A 22,137-nucleotide genomic window follows, 5' to 3' on the forward strand; every position below is an offset into this window, starting at 1 on the left:
TGGGACTGGACCCCACACAGTCTAAAACAGCTTTAGTAGTGTGAATTCACTCTTAAATTTTCTCTCCGCTCTGCTCGTGTCATTCCATCAGGGCTCCTGAGCAGAATCATCAAGTCGGGCTACGCAGTCCTGCAGCTGAAGTACTTCTTCACCGCCAGAGCAGAAGAGGTCCGTGCATGGGCCATTCGGGTAAGAGTCGGCTGCCTGGTGCGCGCTCACACATGCACCTCTGTGTGGGTGTGCACCAGACACATACACACAAAAAGGAATACACACAGTTCCACCCTGCTGGCACCCTCACTGATATCGCACACTTTCAACTTTGTCATGGTTGTGCTTTAGCTCGTCATTACAGGCCAAGGATAACTTCAATTACTGGTGAGCTGCTGAACAGTGAAAGTGGGGGATACATTGATTGAGGAGGGCAACAATTGATTTTGCCCATTACGTCCATGAGAATGTTTCCATCCTGTGCAGATCTGCCTACCCTCCTCCTGCCGCTGGAGATAAGGAGGCTGTGCATTGTGCCTGCCTAATCTGTGTGACGGAGGTTGTCTGTGCCAAAATTGATGCTGCTTTTCATTCGACTGTTTGTGGGCCTTGCTGGGGGCTCCTCCTCCCTGTGTGTCTCAGTTTACTGAGCCCGGCCCGTTGAAAGCGTTGTACGACAGGGTCACACCATTTACATCAATACAGATGTTGGCTTTGCATGCTCACATTATGTCAAAGTTAGTTTTTTCTTTAACAAATTGAAGCAATACACAAGCATTTTATAATAAGGGATTTGCCTGGTTGGAATTGCATATTCTTCAAGTGGTTTTATTTTATGTTAATTTTTTAGGAAGTTTGAATGTGAAAACACTGGTCTGCACCCTGTTCTATGTAATCATACTGATTGTTGAGCTTCTGCAGATGTCAGTTTTCACACACAATCCTCCATAGTGCCAAATGCTCGCAGTAAACATATTTAAATTTTTAAAATCCATTTCGCTCTTGCACAGAGACATCTATTCAAACGCAGGTGTCATCAGCAGATCACGGTGCCTTTGTGCCCTAAATGGCAGCCTGAACATTCTAATGGCAAATAACCGTGACTCTTTGTGCTCTGTGTTTTGTATGAAATGCTAGAAAATCTGTTTATATTGTTACTGTTGTGACAAATTCAGTTTAAAAAAACAAACAAACTGTGCACCTGCAAATCACATAAATATGATAGGACGTTCATTCATTCATTTTCTAAACCCGTTTAGTCCATTTAAGGGTGATGGGAGCCGATCGCAGCGGTCACTGGGCGAGAAGCGGAGTTCACCCTGGGCAGGCTGCCAGACGACACACATATAGACAGACAAACTCTCACTGACATAGGGGAGGTGATGGTCTAGTGGTTAAGTGTTGGGTTTGAGACCAGAGGATCCTTGGTTCAAATCCCAGCCTGACAAGAAAATCACTAAGGGCCCTTGGGCAAGATCCTTAATCTCCTAGTTGTTCCCGGTGTTTAGTGAGCACCTTGTATGGCAACACCCTGACATTGGAGTGAATGTGAGGCATTATTGTAAAGCGCTTTGAGCATCTGATGCAGATTGGAAAGCGCTATATAAATGCAGTCCATTTACCATTTGCATGTCTTTGGAAGTGGGAGGTACCCCATGCAAACACGGGGAGAATACGTAAAGGCCGGGTCAGATTTGAACCCATGACCTACTCATTGTGAGGTGGTAATGCTAACCCCACCCCTGTGATGACTTACAGTATTTCTGAATTATTATTATTATTATTATTATTATTATTATTATTATTATTATTATTATTATTATTATTATTATTATTATATAGCAGAGATTAAATGGATGTCGTCTTATTATTTTGTATGAGAGCTGAAGAATATCTGGTTACTAATCAGCATCGGTTTGTGTTATGTGTTAGCAGACATGTGATGTTTAATTAATTTGGTACGATCGGAGTTAACAGGCACAAAAAAAACCATATCATAAAGAATAAACTGCTATTCAGTAATTATTTTAGACTTTATGTCAAATTATTTGGAGTATTATTTGTTTACTTTATATGTTGTTTTCATGAGATCTGAGCATCATGCTCTTACACTGACTTAAATTTTTCCTTTAAGAATGAATGTAAATAATTTTTGAATACGCTGCACTCACAATATAAATATGTCAGAATGGTACTACGACCCCATTTCCAAAATGTTACAATGCTGCATAATAAAAACTAAATAACAGAATGTGTCGACTTGAAAATTGGCTGAACCCTACATTTAACTGAAGTCATATCAAATGTTGAAACTGAGAAATGTTATTGTTTTTTTTGTTTTTTTTGTTTCTTTGTTTTTTTTACAATATGGGCTGATTTTGAATTTGATGCCAGCAACATATTTCACAATAAGCAATCAGAGATTTCTGACATCCGTCAATCCAGATCCAGATCACCTTCCCTTCAGTCTTCCGTGCCCTAATATCTATCTGTGGTGCAACTTTGGTCAGAATCCGTGAAGTTGTTTTGAAGAAATCCTTCAAAGCCTATATAATGTGAAATATTGATAAAGAATCCAAATCAGGATCACCTCCAAAATTCAGTGGAGTCTTCCATGCTGTAATATCTATCTGTGGTGCTAATTTGGTGAGAATCCATGAAGTAGTTTTGACGTAATCCTTCAAAGCATATACAAAGTGAAATCTTGATCCAGAATCTGGATTCGGAGCTGGGTCAACTCCAAAATTTAATGGAGTCTTTCATGGCCTAATATGTATCCATGGTGAAAATTTGGTGAGAATCCGTGAAGTAGTTTTGAAGTAAAAGGCCATATAAAGTGAAACTTGAGCCTGAATCTGGATTCAGATCCAGATCACCTCCAAAACTGAATGGAGTCTTCCATGGACTGTTGAAAATGTTGTCAGAATCCGTGAAGTAGTTTTGATGTAATCCTTCAAAGTATATATAAAGTGAACTCTTGATCCAGAATCCAGATTTGGATCCAGATCACCTCCAAATTTGAATGGAGTCTTCCATGGCCTAATATGTATCCATGGTAAAAAATGTGGTGAGAATCCGTGAAGTAGTTTTGACGTAATCCTTCAAAGCATATACAAAGTGAAATCTTGATCCAGAATCTGGATTCGGAGCTGGGTCAACTCCAAAATTTAATGGAGTCTTTCATGGCCTAATATGTATCCATGGTGAAAATTTGGTGAGAATCCGTGAAGTAGTTTTGAAGTAAAAGGCCATATAAAGTGAAACTTGAGCCTGAATCTGGATTCAGATCCAGATCACCTCCAAAACTGAATGGAGTCTTCCATGGACTGTTGAAAATTTTGTCAGAATCCGTGAAGTAGTTTTGATGTAATCCTTCAAAGTATATATAAAGTGAACTCTTGATCCAGAATCTGGATTCGGATCCAGATCACCTCCAAATTTGAATGGAGTCTTAATATGGCCTAATATGTATCCATGGTAAAAAATGTGGTGAGAATCTGTGAAGTAGTTTTGACGTAATCCTTCAAAGCCTATATAAAGTGAATCTTGATCCAGAATCCAGATCTGGATCTGGATCACCTCCAAAATTCAGCGGAGTCTTCCATACCCTGATATCTGTCTGTGGTGCAAATTTGGTCAGAATCCGTGAAGTAGTTTTGAAGTAATCCTTCAAAGCATACATCAAGTGAAATCTTGATCCAGAATCTGGATTTGGATCCGGATCACCTCCAAAATTTAATGGAGTCTTCCATGACCTAATATGTATCCATGGTGAAAATGTGGTGAGAATTCGTAAAGTAGTTTTGACGTAATCGTTCAAAGCCTATATAAAGTATTGCTTCTGCATCCGTGCATTTTCTTTACACAAAGAAAACGAGGTACGGATATGGAAAGATGGCGCCATGTGCGGCTGGCCGTCTCCCACTAATGCTTCTCTTTCTGTCTGTGACTTTGATTTTAATATGTATATGTTGCGGACATGAATGAGCGAAGCTCTTCAGCATCTCACCATGTTATTTCCGGTGCAGTTCGTGGCTTTTTAGGGCAATGTTGTCTGGTTTGTGGCTTTTTCTCCGTTGGGCAGATTTTTTGTGCCATTTCTGGTTTGTGCCTCCGTCTACCATAGAGTGAGCTTCACGCCGCTTCAATCGGTCGATGGTCCTACGCACCATCATGGGCGTACTTTGGATCTCATTATTTCTCATGGTCTCTCAGTGAATATCAGTTATCTGAAGTCACCTTCTCGGATCACTTCTCCATTATTTTTGCACCGCTAATGTCCTGTAAACCTCGTGACATGTGTCACTGACGACGCAGTCTCACCTCTTCAACAGCTGGAGAATTTGCTGCTGCCTTCACAGACATTCAGAATATGGATATTGATAGTGTGGAGTCTCCTTTGAGCCCTGAGAGCATTTTGTCTTTCTTCCACACCACTTGTTCTGGGATTCTGGACTCAATAGCTCCTTTTCAACAAAAATCAGCCAAACCAAGATCTGATCCCTGGTTTAATGATGCTGTCCATGCCCTCAGGCAGCAGTGCCAACAACCTGAAAGATGCTGGAAGAAGTACAAACTACAGATTTTCCAGGAGATGCTGAGAAAGTGGCCTACTGACTTTCAACAGGCGATGAGAGAAGCAAAATGTCAGTACCTGTCAAATGTGATCCGGAGCAACAGTCATCACCCCAGAACTCTTTTTAACACTATTAATTTAGTTGTTAACCCACGCACATGTATTCTGGCTGATACTTCAGTCAGTACTTGAGAGGACTTTCTTCATTTCTTCACTGAAAAAGTTGACAGAGTAAGAAAACTTGCCAGCAACAGTGTGAGTGCTGACCAAGCTGTTGTTCCAGTTCCTCCTCCTGTGTTTGAGCCATTTGAACTTGTTTCTTTTTCTTCCTTCCAGCATATCTCACCGATATTGGCCTCTCTTCATTGGCTTCCTGTTAATTCTAGAATAGAATTTAAAATTCTTCTTCTTACTTATAAGGTTTTGAATAATCAGGTCCCATCTTATCTTAAGGACCTTGTAGTACCATATCACCCAAATAGAGCGCTTCGCTCTCAGACTGCAGGCTTACTTGTAGTTCCTAGGGTTTGTAGGAGTAGAATGGGAGGCAGAGCCTTCAGCTTTCAGGCTCCTCTCCTGTGGAACCAGCTCCCAATTCAGATCAGGGAGACAGACACCCTCTCTACTTTTAAGATTAGGCTTAAAACTTTCCTTTTTGCTAAAGCTTATAGTTAGGGCTGGATCAGGTGACCCTGAACCATCCCTTAGTTATGCTGCTATAGACGTAGACTGCTGGGGGGTTCCCATGATGCACTGTTTCTTTCTGTTTTTGCTCTGTATGCACCACTCTGCATTTAATCATTAGTGATCGATCTCTGCTCCCCTCCACAGCATGTCTTTTTCCTGGTTCTCTCCCTCAGCCCCAACCAGTCCCAGCAGAAGACTGCCCCTCCCTGAGCCTGGTTCTGCTGGAGGTTTCTTCCTGTTAAAAGGGAGTTTTTCCTTCCCACTGTAGCCAAGTGCTTCCTCACAGGGGGTCGTTTTGACCGTTGGGGTTTTACATAATTATTGTATGGCCTTGCCTTACAATATAAAGCGCCTTGGGGCAACTGTTTGTTGTGATTTGGCGCTATATAAAAAAAAAAAAAAAAATTGAAATTGAAATTAAATTCCTTCTCTAAAGTGGTGTATCAACTGAAACATACAAACTGCCCTTTTGACATTGTCCCAACTAAATTAATGATAGAGGTTTTTAATGTTCTAGGGCCATTTTTAGTGCATTTAGTAAATTCTTGCCTCATCGCTGGATCTGTACCAGTTGCTTTTAAACATGCTGTGGTTCGTCCACTACGTAAAAAGCCACAGCTCAATCCCTCTATTTTATCGCATTTTAGACCTGTTTCTCTCTTGCCCTTTCTGTCCAAGGTTTTAGAAAAAGTTGTTTTTATACAGTTACAATTGTTCTTAGAAAATAATATTCTCTTTGAAAAATTTCAATCCGGCTTTAGAACCAGTCACAGCACTGAATCGGCTCTTATAAAAGTTCATAATGACATTAGACTGTCAGTAGACGCTAAGTGCCCCATGGTTTTAGTGCTGCTAGACCTGACAGCTGTCTTTGATACAGTTAACCACTCAGTCCTACTGTCCCGTTTAAAAAAAACAAAAACATGTTGGACTTGATGGTACTGTTCTGAAGTGGTTCACATCATATTTTTCAGATCGATGTTTTTCTGTAATTGTTGGTGACTTGTCCTCTTCGAGTGCTTCTCTTTCTTGTGGTGTTCCGCAAGGCTCAATCCTTGGCCCCACTCTCTTCTCCCTGTACATGTTGCCACTCAGGTCAATCATTGCAAACCACAATATGTCATTCCACTGTTATGTAGATGACATTCAATTCTACCTCCCTTTAGAACAAATTGATGCGGTCACTGGGGGCAGGGTAGCCAGTTGTATCGCAGAAATAAAGCAGTGGTTGTCTTTGAATTTTCTGCACCTAAATGAGGACAAGACTGAGTGTATTGTGTTTGATGATTCACAGATAATGGACGTTGGGAGATTGTCAGTTAAACCCACTATCAGAAATTTTAGGGTGATGTTTGACAGTAGTTTTAATTTTGACAAACCTTAGTCGACTTCAACTGGTTCAAAATGCTGCAGCACGTCTGCTAACTAACACGCGTAGACACAACCACATCACCCCAGTCCTCTATGCTCTGCACTGACTTCCAGGTCAGGCTACAATTGATTTTAATATTCTTACGTTTGTTTTTAAAGCTCTGAATGGCTTGGCCCCACCATACTTAGCCGAGCTGCTGACACATCAGGACCAAACCAGAGTTTTGAGATCTTCTAGCCAGTGTGCACTAGAGGTTCCGAGGCCCATATGCTGCCACTGGGGAGACCAGGCTTTCTCTGTGGCTGCACCCAGACTGTGGAACAAGCTCCCACCGAGATCCCACACCACCACTGACCTGGGTTTTTTTTAAGTCTAAATTAAAAACCTTCCTTTTTAGAATGGCTTTGGCACAACCAGCAGCACTCTAACATTTTATTTGGTTCTCATCTGTAGATATTTTGGATCTATATTTTTTTATTTATGTCTGTTTTAAATTTGCTTATTGTCTTAAGTTATTCTTTGTTTTTATCTCACTGTGAAGCACTGTGGTCACCCTCTGGGCTGTGGAAAGGGCTATATAAATAAACTATGATTGATTGGTTGATTTATAAAGTGAAAGAGCCTGAATCCAGATCCAGATCACCTACAAAATTGATTGGAGTCTTCCCTGGCCTAATATGTATCTGTGTTGAAAATTTCATCAAAATCTGCGCAATCGTTATGACATAATCCTGCAGTAATCCTTCAAAGCCTATAAAAATGAAACTTCATCTAGAATCCGGAGAATCCAGATCACCTCCAAAAATTAACGGGTTCTTCCATGGCCTAATATGTATCTGTGGTGAAAATTTTGTCAAAATCCGTGCAGTAGTTTTGACATAATCCGGCTAACAGACAGAAAGGCAGACAAATAAATAAATGCCGATGATTTTATGATTTTAGTGGAAGAAACACAAGATGACTGTCAATCTCCCTCGGTCTGGGATTCCATGCAAGATCTCACTTTGTGGGGTAAGGATGATTCTGAGAAAGCTCAGAACTACACAGGAGGACCTGGTCAATGACCTGAAGAGAGCTGGGACCACAGTCACAAAGATTACATTAGTAACATATGATGCTGTCATGGTTTAAAATCCTGCAGGGCAGCAAGGTCCCCCTGCGCATGCCAGCACATGTCCAGGCCCGTTTGAAGTTCACCAGTGACCATCTGGATGATCCAGAGGAGGCATGGGAGAAGGTCATGTGTTCAGATGAGACCAGAATAGAGCTTTTTGGAATCAGCTCCACTTACCATGTTTAGAGGATGAGAACAACCCCAAGAAAACCATCCCAACCGTGAAGCATGGGGGTGGAAACATCATACAGGACGACTGCACCGTATTGAAGGGAGGATGGATGGGGTCATGTATTGTAAGATTTTGGCAAACAACCTCCTTCCCTCAGCAAGAGCATTGAAGATGGGCCATGGCTGGGTCTTCCAGAGTGACAGTGACCCCAAACACACAGCCAGGGCAACTAAGGAGGGGCTCCGTAAGAAGCACTTCAAGGTGCTGGAGTGGCCTGGCCAGTCTCCAGACCTGAACTCAATAGAAAATCTTTGGAGGGAGCTGAAACTCCAAACCTGAAAGATCTAGAGAAGATCTGTGTGGAGGAGTGGAACAAAATCCCTGCTGCAGTGTGTGCAAACCTGGTGAAAAACTACAGGAAACGTTTGACCTCTGTAATTGCAAACAAAGGCTACTGTACCAAATATTAACATTGATTTTCACAGGTGTTCAAATACTTATTTGCAGCAGTAACATACAAATAAATTATTAAAAAAATCATACATTGTGATTTCCAGATTTTTTTTTTTTTTTTTTAGATTATGTCTCTCACAGTGGACATGCACCTAAGATGAAAATTTCAGACCCCTCCATGATTTCTAAGTGGGAGAACTTGCAAAATTGCAGGGTGTTCAAATACTTATTTTCCTCACTGTATTTGAGCATTGAAGGCACCAGTTTGTGAAATTGAGAAGGTGAAATGTTCCTACATTTATCCTTTATGTAAGTCTTCATTCATTCATTCATTGAGTCAGTCATTCATTTTTGATACCAGTTTATTCCAGCTAAGGGTCACCAGTCAATGGGCGAAAGGTGAAGTACACCCTGGACAGATCGCCAGTTTACTGCAGTGTAGGCCTTCAGCTGCATGACTCTATGGGATTTACCTTGCTGTGTTGTGCACTTGATAATGTGCTACGCATTCTCCGTTGTCATACACTCGCCGTACAGTCATGTCTATGTGTCCCCTACCTTTGAGATCAAAGGATGCCGAGGAAGAGCTTGTGGAGTCATGAGGTCACTGGACAAAAGAGTGTGCTAATGCTATCATCTTTGCAGGAGAATGAAGGCTCAAATCTTTAGGCTCCTGGTGCTTCCTGTCTTCATGTATGGTTGTGAGACTTGGATGCTAACCAGAAGGCAAAGACTGGATGTCTTTGGTACCAGGTCTTTTTGGATGAATCTCTGGTACTGTTGGACTGCCTTTCCTCAAATCAGTGGTTGCTTGGGGATACTCAGATGAAGAGGATCACTTGTATTGTGAGGGAATGTCAGCTATGACATTTTACCTATGGAGTGCAGTTCTCTGGGCATGATCCAGTATGTAAGTGTCGCAATGTCGAGGACTACACCAGCTGAAGAAGACCAAAGGGAAGCTGCCGGTTCACTGTGGAAGATGGGTGGTCGCCAGTTGTCTGCATCCACCAACTGGGTCAATAACAGTTCTGTGGTGTGGTGGATGCAGCAATGTGCGGCAAGAGAGTGAAGGTCTAATCTGATCTGATTCTCAGTCAGAAAATGATCAGGAGTGTGGGCAGGGCATTTTAGCAGCTGCTCTTGATGTTCATGTAGCCATTCAATTCCAAACAAAGTGTGGTTTTGTCCTCCAGGGATGCCCCTGAAAAAGACACATCAGAATGCAACATATTTTACTCAAAAATGTGCAAATATTTTTTGTATTAATGTTGATAGGTGTTTCCCAGGTCATGGGTACTGACAGATTCAGTGTGATAGTGGGTAGTAAATCTGTCTGGAGCCGCCAATGCTCCAAAACTGTGTGAATGTACAAGAAGGAGACTAGTGAGGGAAGCCATCAAGACACTCAAACAACTCTGAAACTATTATATGCTTCTGTGGCTGCAACTGGAGAAACTGGGTGAAAGTTTTGCCTGTAGCTTCATGTGCCTTCATGTCTTCCTTTGGGGAAAAAAAATCCTTCTCTGTGCCACTCCTCCGCATATGAAAATTTGGAGAAATCTGTTGTGTTACATAAATTCAGGAATTACGCTCAAATGCAGGAACTCATGGTGTGTTTATGTCAATCTGGATTCAGTCATTTTGACTTTATTATGCAGTCAGCACAGTAGGGCAACATGGAATTTAAAACAGACACTGAATGAACGTCTCACAGGCCACCTGCCAACAGCAAGCCCCATGCTGGGTCTTTGGACATATGGGTGATTCTTTAACTACGGGCACTATTGGCCTTGTAAATGTAATTTCCACCACACCATTGCCTTACAATATAAAGTGCCTTGAGGCAACTGTTTGTTGTGATTTGGCGCTATATACATGTGCTCTGATGTCACTGTTTATCTCCATAGAAACTACCCAAACAATCTTTCATACAAACTGTTTAGGGACATTACAGTGTTGTGGTGGAAATTACGGCAATAGTGTGGGACAACTACATTTTGTTTTAAAAAAATCACAACAGTTGTATGACATTGAATACCCCAATTATGTTTTGATTATTTTACTGATATTTTATTCAGAGATATTTTAAAACATTAGAAAAAATGTTTCTTTACCATTCATTTTTATCATTGAAGATCATAAGTCTGGGTGTGGGACAAGCACAAAATGGCAATATTTGCATATAATGATGCTGAAAAAAGGTGAAAAAGTCATCATAGACTACTAGAACAAATTTCTTAACACACTTTCATTGTAAAGATAACTATAAAAGTGTGAAATTTCCCCTTTTTTCTGCTTTTCATACAATATGATCAAAGGACATAATAAGTGCCCGTAGTCTAAGAATCACCCGTAAATAAAGCAGAAGGAAAGGTGAGATCACCCTGCGGGAGAGATTACATTTTCTTCAGATGACATCATCGAGTTTAGGTGCTCACATGACTGATGTCCTCACTGTCTGAGGAAAAAAGTTCTCAAACACCTAAAGCATCTTCGAAAACATGGTTGTCCTGCTCATATGAGTGCAGCTAACCTTGATTGTGTGTGAGGAACATTCAGTCAGGTAGGCATCAGTGAGTAACGGTATGAATCCAATACATCTTGCATTGTAAAAACTACACTCAGTGATGTCGCATTCCTTTAACATGCTTTATTAGGCAGCCTCGAGGTGACCATTATCTATCAGCCTGCTCTGCACAGCTCTTAACTAGGACAATGTGGATCTCTTGTAATGCGCCATATGAAAAAAATCCCTCCCCTAATCTATTTTTCTCCAGATAGACAAACCTTGATGCAGATTAATGGTAGTTAAACTCACAAGCACTCCGTCAATGAGATTGCAAAGGGATGGTAATGTATTGGAGTCATTAAATACGCATCATTCTTTTGGCATGAAATATGTTGACCCCAGCCTGATTATATACATAATTAAAACTGCTCAACAGTTCCTGAGCACAGCGCTGCAGAGCAGAGAGAGAGCGAGCAGGTCGACAGGCGCGAGTCATAATGATGCACAGCAGCCACGTCACTTATTTGGGTCGTTTGTCATTTCCAGCCAGCATTATTTCAATGCATATAAATTGCACATTTTATTAGTCTCCAGGTTGTCACAGAGAATTCAGTGTTAAGAGATTTTATGAAACTGTTGCACTATTATTTGGTGCTTTTAAAAATTGCAGTCTGAAATGGTTTCTTTGTTCCAATCAATCCATAGTGATTAAGATTACATAATGGTATGTTTTGAAAATACAATTTTTAATGTCTAAAAACAACTATGTTTATGTTGTCTAGAGCATAAAATCTCCTTCAATAAAATATTACTGAATTTTTATTTCGACATTGTTTCAATGCATTTTGCCAATTTTGGAATAAACTCCCTAAAATTACAAGGGTAGAAATATGGAAGTGATTCTTATCCATTGCTAAATATGCTGTATTTAATAAAGAACACTTTTTTTTAAACAAAACGTGATGAAAGTTTGGGCCTGCTTTTTGAAACATTCTGCATGACATCCCACAGCTGTATGACTGTCCAATCAGAAACTTTCCTGCTTTGACATTGCTATGAGTGGCATTTTGAATTAAATTGGTTTGATTTTAATAGATTTTGACAATAAAATACATATAAAAACATACAAGTTTAATTTCATTTGTTCGTTCCATTGACAAAGCACAACTAACAAGAAATTTCTATGTAAAATTTAGGTGCTTTGTGGCATCCTACACAGAAACTGAAGCAACACTCCCTCTGTGTTCTGAGCTTTTCTGTCCCTTGTTAATATTCTCAATCTACCTATGCATGCCCGTATATAGAGGGGGTTCAACCGAACTCCCCCCCCCCCCGAGAATTCTGCTGATTTTTTTTTTAATCTGGATATCAACGTTATGTATTTTCTTTTCATTGATAATAAGCAACAAGCACTAACTGTTACACAGCGATTATCACACACCCTCAAGTTTCAATTTCCTCTGCCAGAGTAATCCCTTAAGTGATGAAAGGGGAAACTGCTAGATAAACTTTTCCCATGTCATTCGCATCATTCGCAACCGACAGGCAGGTATAAAGTTTGCATTAATGTTATCTTGGTTCTTCCTGGGTGGTTCTTATGACAACTGATCCAATCCCAAGCAAGGACTATTTGTATATAAAAATGTATTTCCTAAAATGATACATTTTGGGTTTCAAATGAAATTTATGTAGCTTTTTACCCCTCAAAATCCTCAAAGCCCCCCACAAGGGCGTTGTCCCTCGACCCCACCGGGGGCCCTGCAGCCCACTGTACCCCCAACTCAAGGATTTGAACCCCCCTTTCACATTCCTATATACGGTCCTGCTATGTGTGCATGTTTAATGCATGAGATTTCTGCTTGTGCACATTTAGTGCATGTAAGTACTGTCCTGTTAAATTGTTCCCCTCCCCGTATTTATAAAGTCACAGCAGTACTCAGTACTTGCAGTGTAGCTGTTGAATTTTTTCAGGATGGTGGACAGCAGCTACTTTCCAGAAATATGTCCAAAAATCACATTTAGAAGCTAAAACTGCTACTAACCAAGAACACACAGCTTTTTGACCTGTTAAAAAGTTCTACCTGTGTACATTCTGCTGAATGCAGAGGACAGAGGGTTGAAAAGGAGTGGCCGAGGAGGGAGCATTACTTATAAGATCAGCTTTATTTATCCCACAGGAAATTATTTTGCCAGAGTACAGAAATGGTGAACTTTTTTTTTTTCAATAAGTACAACAAATTTATGCAAAATGATTGGAAGACATTTGCACAAGATGTTCGACAATATTGCACATAACTCTGAATAACTGAGTAACTCTGTTCATGATGTATTCATCCTGTAGTAGGGGGAGGAATCATACAGTCTGATTACCACAGGTAGGAAAGACCTCCTGTGGCATTCTGTGATGCACCTCAGTGGTCTCTGTCTATGGCTAAAGGTGCTCTGATAGGATGCCAGTGTGGCATGCAGGGGCATACAGGGGGTGGAAGGTGTTGTCCAGGATGCTGAGCAGTTTCCTCAGCATCCTCCTCTCTGACACCTCCACCACAGACTCCAGCTCAACCCCCATGACAGAGCCAGCTCTCCTGATGAGCTTGTTGAGTCTGTTATGTCCTGAAGTGTGGCGCAAGCCCAACATCTTCTGAGAGAAAGAAAATCATTCATAGCACCTTTAAGCAAAATTTAGGCATGAAATGGCTCATTTTAGACACTTGTAATATATGGTAAATGGACTACATTTATATAGCGCTTTTCCATCTGCATCAGAAGCTCAGAGCACTTTAGAATTATGCCTCATATACACCCATTCACACAGACACACTCATACACCGATGTCAGGGTGGTGCCATGCAAGGCCGCTCACTACACACCGGGAGCAACTAGGGGATAAGGACCTTGCCCAAGGCCCCTTAGCCATTTTCCTGTTAGGCTGGGATTTGAACCGAGGATCCTCTGGTCTGAACACTTAACCACTAGACCAGGGATTTTCAAAGTGTGGGAGAGTGAGCCCCCCCATCAGAGAACAAATGAAAGCTACTCCACAACACACATACACACAATTTCAACAGCTTTGTGTGTTTCTTTTTATTCTTTTGCACATCTTAAACACATTTTAAATATATTTGTATGTTTTTAAGGAACTGTCTATGCATTTACACATTTTACACCCATTGTGAACATTTTAAATGTTTTAAAAATATATTTTTACCTTTTTCATGTTTTAAACATTGGTTTTTTTTTAACATTTAAACATCTCTGTATTTTCAAATGTCTGACATAACTAACATGTTTTAACATAATTAATAATTCAACTTTTATACATATTTACTCTCTCATCTAGTCTGACCTCTTGTTTAGTGTGAGCAATGAGTCTGGGCCTTTGACGCACACAGGCGGCTGATGCGGGGATGCACTGTGGAGAGGAGCAAACAAAGTTCATCCTCTACTTCTTTATTGGTTGCCCCAAACTTTGTCTTTTCACTGGTAGATTTATGCACTAAAAATGTATCCATTTTACTCCTGGCATGTTAGCTAACAGTGTTTCTTTTTCCTTTTTCCCTCTTCTTCTTTGTTGGTTAACAGTGTTTACAGTTATTTTTTCATGCACCCCCCCCCCCCCCCCCAAGAACTCTGGCGCCCCCTGGGGAGAGTACACCTCACAGTTTGAAAACCACTGCACTAGACCTTCCCATACTGATATGTCACAGAGGTTCATATGCAAACTTAAGTGGTGAGACACACCCACTGAGACAATCTGTGGGACACGCCTGCGTGAACTTTGGGGGAGAGGCAGTTTCTGCCCACTTCTAGAGAAGGACGGGCCAAGGTGAAGAGCAGCTTCTTTCCATTTAAAGCATTGGGTGCAAAAATAGATTCATTTTTAGAACCCTGTCGGGTGTATTTGCCTACAAAATGTAGGCCTACAGTATATAAGCTTGTTGATATGGTGTATAATATGACCCCTTTAAAACACTAAAGTTGTGCATTATGAGATGTTTGGGGTCTTGGCATATATATATATATATATATATATATATATATATATATATATATATATATATATATATATATATATATATATATATATATATATATATATATATATATTTCCTCTGAGTGCCCTTCTGGGTATATCTGAATGGAAAAAAAAAAAACTTTTTTCCCCTCCCCTAAAATTTTGATATGATGCGGTGAACTCACAACCATCCTGGCCTCTCACTGCAACAGTGGGTCTCGCTGTTATGACCAGAGAGCCGAGCAGGGACCCACAATGAGGCGAGATTGCTTGGACAGAAATCAATACCAGCACGGAATGGGAATTAGAAAGCATTGATAGCAGTGCTGGGTCCTTATCAGTTTCCAGGCTGTCCTAGCAGGGCACAGCCGAGTGGAAAGCTATCCAGAAATCAGGACTGACACAAGAATACCTTTGACTGAAAACACCCCCCCCCCCCCCCAAGTGGTGCTCACGCCGCTATCACCCTATCAAACACCATGTCGCTCGCTTGCTGTAATCCATCTTCTGCAAAACAATTCATTTGTCCTCTCCTTTCCTTCCTCGTGACAGAAAGCAACGAAGGCTCCACAGGCTGCAGGGAACATCCACGCAGACTTTCAGAAGGGCTTTAATATGGCGGAAGTAATGAAATTCCAGGATTTTAAAGAGGAAGGCAGTGAGAGCGCTGTCAAGGTGAGCAGTCAGGGTGCCAGAGGAGATGAGGGGAAGTCTCCTGTGATCAGCAGAGCTGACAGTCGCCACACAGCTCCAACTGCAAACTGCTCTTCACCTTTACTCAGGGGAAGAAATTACTGCACACACTCCAGCTCCACTCCTGACAAGCCGGCTGATTTGGGCTCTAAACACGACCATTCTGCTCCAGCTGTGCATATCTTTATCACAATGTGTCTTAACTGGCTCGTGGCACTTCTTGCTCTGAGGTAGCACTCGTTCACCCCTCCAGGCGTCTATCAGATCTATAGAGGCCGCTGTTAGCTTCCAGCTCTCTGTTGCCAAATTCCCGCTAAGCCGCCGTACCAGGCGTGAGACGGTGATAAAAAGAGGCAAGTTAAATACAGTGTGAAATTCCTTCAATAAGGCCCGTGTTACGGATGGGGAGCACTGAAATATGACTTGCATATCTCTATTTTTGTGCCAGCTGGTGTTTGTTTTGGCCTTTAATCGGGGCCGTGTGGTGTTCCCGTGCACGCGCTTGTCAAATGTGAAGACAATGACTGGACGTGTGCAGGTGTCACCTCCATTAAGTAGGTAATGTCTTCACTCTAAAAAAGAATCACCGGCTCAACTTTAAGAATTAACTGGAACAACTTATGTGCAGGATCTTTATCACTCAGTCATTGCTGAGTAAATGCTATGAAACGTTTAAAGGAAGACTAACTCAAGTCTAGTGAAGAATTTAGTTAAGTAGTTTAGTACACTTGATTTGCTTTGTCCTCAACAAGGTTAATGAATTTGAACCAACTTAATTAAAAAGTTTTAGCGCTGTTAAATAGTCAAATGATTTAATTTGTTATTGACTTTTTTTTTTTATTTTACTTACATTCAACTCAGAAATGTACATGCAAATTGCTACTTTGATTTTCTTTTTTTAGGATTAGTAACTTTTTGCAATTAAATCAGAATAAATTACATGTAACAATTCCAGTTTTATGATGAAAGTGTTTATTTTAAAAACCATTGTCCACTTCTGTCCAATGTTTGTAACAATGTCTTGTAATAAGTTATCAATTATAAAACATTTTCACCTGCATATTTTATGACGTGTCGTCATAACGTGCATATTTTATGATGTGTCATCAACTTGGTTTTTTCCCCTTTTTTATGCTGAAAAATGCTCTTCAGTTTAAACTACACACACTAACCTCAAGAGACATTTTTTAGAGTGTTTAATTGTTAGAAGAATCATTCAAAAATTACCAGCTGATTACCACTAAATCTGGTGGAGAGGTAGGAATGACCCAGACACGACTCCACTGACTTCTGGGTTTGGGTAAAGCGGTCAATCTGGGATGTTCATTGGAGAAAAAAATTTAATTAAATTAAAATATGATTAAAAAATTAATCATATTTTCATCCTCTTAGAATAAGCCATGCTTATACTGAAAAACAAAAATACTTGAACCAACTGAATTGAATTGTCAACTGGTGACACCTGAATGAATTAAGTTCTTTGAAATTCAGTTAATAAATTAGATTTACATATGTTTAATCTAATTTATTAACTGAATTTCAAAGAACTTAATTCATTTAGGTGTTACCAATTGAAACAATTCAATTAAGTTGTTTCTTTTTCAGTGTAACTACATGGAAATGGGCCCCCTCATGGAGGCATGTTACCCCTATGTTGCATGTTGATACAGTAGCCCAAAAAGGACATATTTAAAAACTGCATTTTGCAAGGCAGCTGAAGACGGAAGAATAAATAAGAGGAATCAGTGGTTGCTCCCCTATACACAAGTTTGAGAACCCTCATTTTTGTGAAAAGGAGCATCAAATATAAGACTTTATTGATCTCACAGTGGAGAAATTCACATGTTACGTCAGCTCTTAAAAACACACAAGATGGGTGTGAGTAGAGGAAAATGTGCATCAAACAGCGTGTGCAAGGATAAGCGATAATAATACTTGTAACAATATAAGAAAATGAGATATAAATAGAATAGAATATATATATATATATATATATATATATATGTGTGTGTGTGTGTGTGTGTTGCTTATCACACGAGAAGGCAACTCAACATGAATCCCCATCGCCAAAGAAGTGAACACATGAAGAGAAACAAAATTGTGACTGGTAATGGTATAATGCAATCTACAACCTCACCACTAAATGACACTAAAACACACTGTAGCTTTAATGTACAACCCCTGGCAATAATTATGGAATCACTGGCCTCAGAGGATGTTCATTCAGTTGTTTAATTTTGTAGAAAAAAAGCAGATCACAGACATGACACAAAACTAAAGTCATTTCAAATGGCAACTTTCTGGCTTTAAGAAACACTATAAGAAATCAGGAAAAAAAATTGTGGCAGTCAGTAACGGTTACTTTTTTAGACCAAGCAGAGGGAAAAAAATATGGACTCACTCAATTCTGAGGAATAAATTATGGAATCACCCTGTAAATTTTTATCCCCAAAACTAACACCTGCATCAAATCAGATCTGCTTGTTAGTCTGCATCTAAAAAGGAGTGATCACACCTTGGAGAGCTGTTGCACCAAGTGGACTGACATGAATCATGGCTCCAACACAAGAGATGTCAATTAAAAGAGGGTAAATCATCACGCAATGTTGCAAAAGATGTTGGTTGTTCACATGTAGTCAGCTGTGTCTAAACTCTGGACCAAATACAAACAACATGGGAAGGTTGTTAAAGGCAAACATACTGGTAGACCAAAGAAGACATCAAAGCATCAAGACAGAAAACTTAAAGCAATATGTCTCAAAAATCGAAAATGCACAACAAAACAAATGAGGAACAAATGGGAGGAAACCGGAGTCAACGTCTGTGACCGAACTGTAAGAAACCGCCTAAAGGAAATGGGATTTACATACAGAAAAGCTAAACAAAAGCCATCATTAACACTTAAACAGAAAAAAACAAGGTTACAGTGGGCTAAGGAAAAGCAATCGTGGACTGTGGATGACTGGATGAAAGTCATATTCAGTGACGAATCTCGAATCTGCATTGGGCAAGGTGATGATGCTGGAACTTTTGTTTGGTGCCGTTCCAGTGAGATTTATAAAGATGACTGCCTGAAGAGAACATGTAAATTTCCACAGTCATTGATGATATGGGGCTGCATGTCAGGTAAAGGCACTGGGGAGATGGCTGTCCTTACATCATCAATAAATGCACAGGTTTACGTTGATATTTTGGACACTTTTCTTATCCCATCAATTGAAAGGATGTTTGGGGATGATGAAATCATTTTTCAAGATGATAATGCATCTTGCCGTAGACCAAAAACTGTGAAAACATTCCTTGTAAAAAGACACATAGGGTCAATGTCATGGCCTGCAAATAGTCCGGATCTTAATCCAATTGAAAATCTTTGGTGGAAGTTGAAGAAAATGGTCCATGACAAGGCTCCAACCTGCAAAGCTGATCTGGCAACAGCAATCAGAGAAAGTTGGAGCCAGATTGATGAAGAGTACTGTTTGTCACTCATTAAGTCCATGCCTCAGAGACTGCAAGCTGTTATAAAAGCCAGAGGTGGTGCAACAAAATACTAGTGATGTGTTGGAGCGTTCTTTTGTTTTTCATGATTCCATAATTTTTTCCTCAGAACTGAGTGATTCCGTATTTTTTTCCCTCTGCTTGGTCTAAAAAAGTAACCGTTACTGACTGCCACAATTTTTTTTCCTGATTTCTTATAGTGTTTCTTAAAGCCAGAAAGTTGCCATTTGAAATGACTTTAGTTTTGTGTCATGTCTGTGATCTGCTTTTTTTCTACAAAATTAAACAACTGAATGAACATCCTCCGAGGCCGGTGATTCCATAATTTTTCCCAGGGGTTGTATTACCCCGTTCTGCCATCAGAGGGCCTAGGGCTCTCCATATGAAATTCTGCCCGAAGAGGCCGTGGGCTGATGCATGAGCATGGCCAATATCATGTACATCGGAATGCCAATTTCAATAAAATGTCTAATTTCATAAGTTTTAAAATATATCACAAATAACTCACCATTTTTTGTCCTTTTTGTATTCATTAAATGTATTTCATGTAATTTAATTTAATTTCTGGCGGGCGTTTAGCCAACATTCATCAAAAAACGGGATGGGCTGATGTTTGGCCCCAGGCCCTCAGACAGGCAAATACGGTAATAACATTTAGGGTTTGTTATGGATTGAGATCTAATGGATTTTCTTCAGAGTCACAATACTTTCTTTTTTTCCTGTATTACAAGAGGTTGACAAATATGTATTGCCTGTAGTGAATACCATTCTAGTTTTAAATGGTCCTTGCTTTCTTACCACAACTAGTGATGTTTTAACTTTTTTCATTAAGTTGGTTTTACAGCAAAAAAATTCAGCTGAATGAGGAATTGGTTAATTAGCAGTAGTTGTATGGATGGACTGGTTGTCTGCCTGAGTGGTTCCTGTCCAGGATTATCACATGATGATCTAACCTGAATGTCAAACAATGCATGTTTGTGTTATGTTTTGTTGATTGGTTTGTTTGTTTGGAGGATTACGATAACTATAATGAACAGACTTACAAATAAAGGCTGGAGGGTTTTTATTAATCATGAGATAATGGATGTTAATAAATGTCATTTTTATTTTAAAAATTGCTGTATCCTGGACTAGATTGACATAGAATTTTAGGGCTGATCTAGATAAAGGGGTGGAGCCAGGCCATTTTATATGAAGTCATTTAATATTGTAAGACAAGTCATTTTATTAATAAAACAGATTTTAAGGACAATTTACATTTTGTTGTGGATTAATGTGAATTGGCAGAATTATTATTGTTTAAAAAGACATTTTACGGCAATCAATTTTATTTAAATTACTGAAGGTCGGCTCTGTCCAGGCAGGTGCCATTCAATTTTGGGTTCCATTGAGGATAAAAGGATTCGGCCAAGTGATTTAAAATAAAATTTTGGGCATAGGGCATGTTAATAATCAAGCAATTTTTGCAATACTTTATAAAAAAAAAAAAAAAAAAAAGTTGGTCTGGCAAGGATGATGGACTTTAGCTGTCTCCGTTACTTAAAAAGGTACAAACCTTTTTCACTAAACACAGCGACTGATGCACTCTTCCTGGAATAGATGACATAAAATCTTGTGACAAACACAGTAAAAGGATGTACACAGGCAAGATTAGAAACTGATTTAGCTATTTTAATATGAAACATTTAATTGCTCAGTGACCCTTAAATATAATGAGGTGGTCCAGAAAATGAATGAATAAATGAATTAAAGAATTATCATTCAAAATTATCTAAAATGTTGCATTTTGCCTGATATGAAGACATTTTAAGCCATCCTCTAATAAAGGGATTGAGTGGGGCTATTCATACTTTTTAAAAAGATTCTAAAATTTCACAGTACAAATTTAATGAGTGCTCTTTTCATCAAGTAATGCCATTTTTTTATTAAAGGACATTCCAGTTAACTTGATCAGTGTTATGTGTTGTGTGAGCAGCACTAATAAGCACGCTGCCCATTGGAGACAACAAATGTGATTATATAGGGATGTAGAATATACTACTGAAAATTACTATGAATTTTTTTTTTTTTTTGGTTTAACTATTCGAGCTGCATTTATATATATATATATATATATATATATAAAAATACAGAAATCAGCAGCAGTGTACTGTGCCCACCCATCACATGCTGCAAACAGAAGGTGAAGCGTACCGGCCTCTGGGGGGGGTCCACTATTGTTATCCGGGGTTGGGATCTGAGTGTCAGGTCCTTACTGCATGCTCTAATCCCTTTTTGGGCCTCATAAGAACATGGAGCGTTTCTGACTGTGGCATTAAAGTCTGTGCTATTTAATGCCAGTTGTGGGAATCGTCTGTGTGAATAGGGCCCGTGTACAGGGATATCACATTATTAGTAATCATATCTGCTTAAGCCAAGCTTGCTGCTCCAGATGGCTGCTTTCAAGTGCAAATGAACCAGTTAGACGTGTCTGGTTTAATACATACTCAGGACTCACAAATAGCCATTGATTCCTTCCCCCTTCCTCTCCATCCAGTGTTTCTGGTGGTATTGAGCATGGATTAAATGGTCTCCTGAGCCCTTTAAAGGGACATTGATTCTTCTAATTAATTGTGTGCTGTGCAGAACCAGAATGCATAAACCTGTCCATTTTAGCACTTCAAGTCAATTATTCTGACTTTGCCAGGATGAAGAACAAACACTTACTGTATACAAAAAGAAAAGTTATTTTTGTTGCCTTGAGAAGTTTGATACTGTTGTAATCAAAGAGTTAATTAGCATTTTACTAGAGAGAAAGAACAAAACAAGCAGATGAGAAGATTATTTACTCAGTGGGAATTCAGACACAACTTAGGTGAAACATAAATGCGAGCGTGCATGAGAGACATGTTGATTATTGTACTTAGAGGAATAAACTTGACTTTATTTTGGCAATAAAATTACATGTCAATTTATTACCAAGAATTAACACAATAAAGCTTCTTTAAAAAAGAAAGGAAAAAAAATGCTTATTACCATTGTGGCCCTCAAGGATAAAAATGGTGACAGGCATGAAAA

General features: G+C 39.6%; 1 protein-coding gene across 4 annotated transcripts in view; it reads left to right on the forward strand.

The window, feature by feature from the left end:
* Window positions 1–22,137, forward strand: part of LOC117524207 (obg-like ATPase 1) — a 171,059-nt gene that overhangs the window by 148,306 nt on the left and 616 nt on the right. For 2 of the 4 annotated variants that reach the window (XM_034185976.1, XM_034185975.1), the window contains exons 3-4: window positions 92–189; window positions 15,445–15,567. In XM_034185976.1, the coding sequence (XP_034041867.1) occupies window positions 92–189; window positions 15,445–15,567 (221 nt within the window). Of the gene's footprint in view, window positions 1–91; window positions 190–15,444; window positions 16,100–22,137 lie in introns of those variants that run through there. The other 2 variants (XM_034185972.1, XM_034185973.1) reach the window with 1 other exon arrangement.

The sequence above is a fragment of the Thalassophryne amazonica genome, chromosome 14 (assembly GCF_902500255.1).
Source record: "Thalassophryne amazonica chromosome 14, fThaAma1.1, whole genome shotgun sequence".
In the NCBI taxonomy this organism is placed as follows: Eukaryota; Metazoa; Chordata; class Actinopteri; order Batrachoidiformes; family Batrachoididae; genus Thalassophryne; species Thalassophryne amazonica.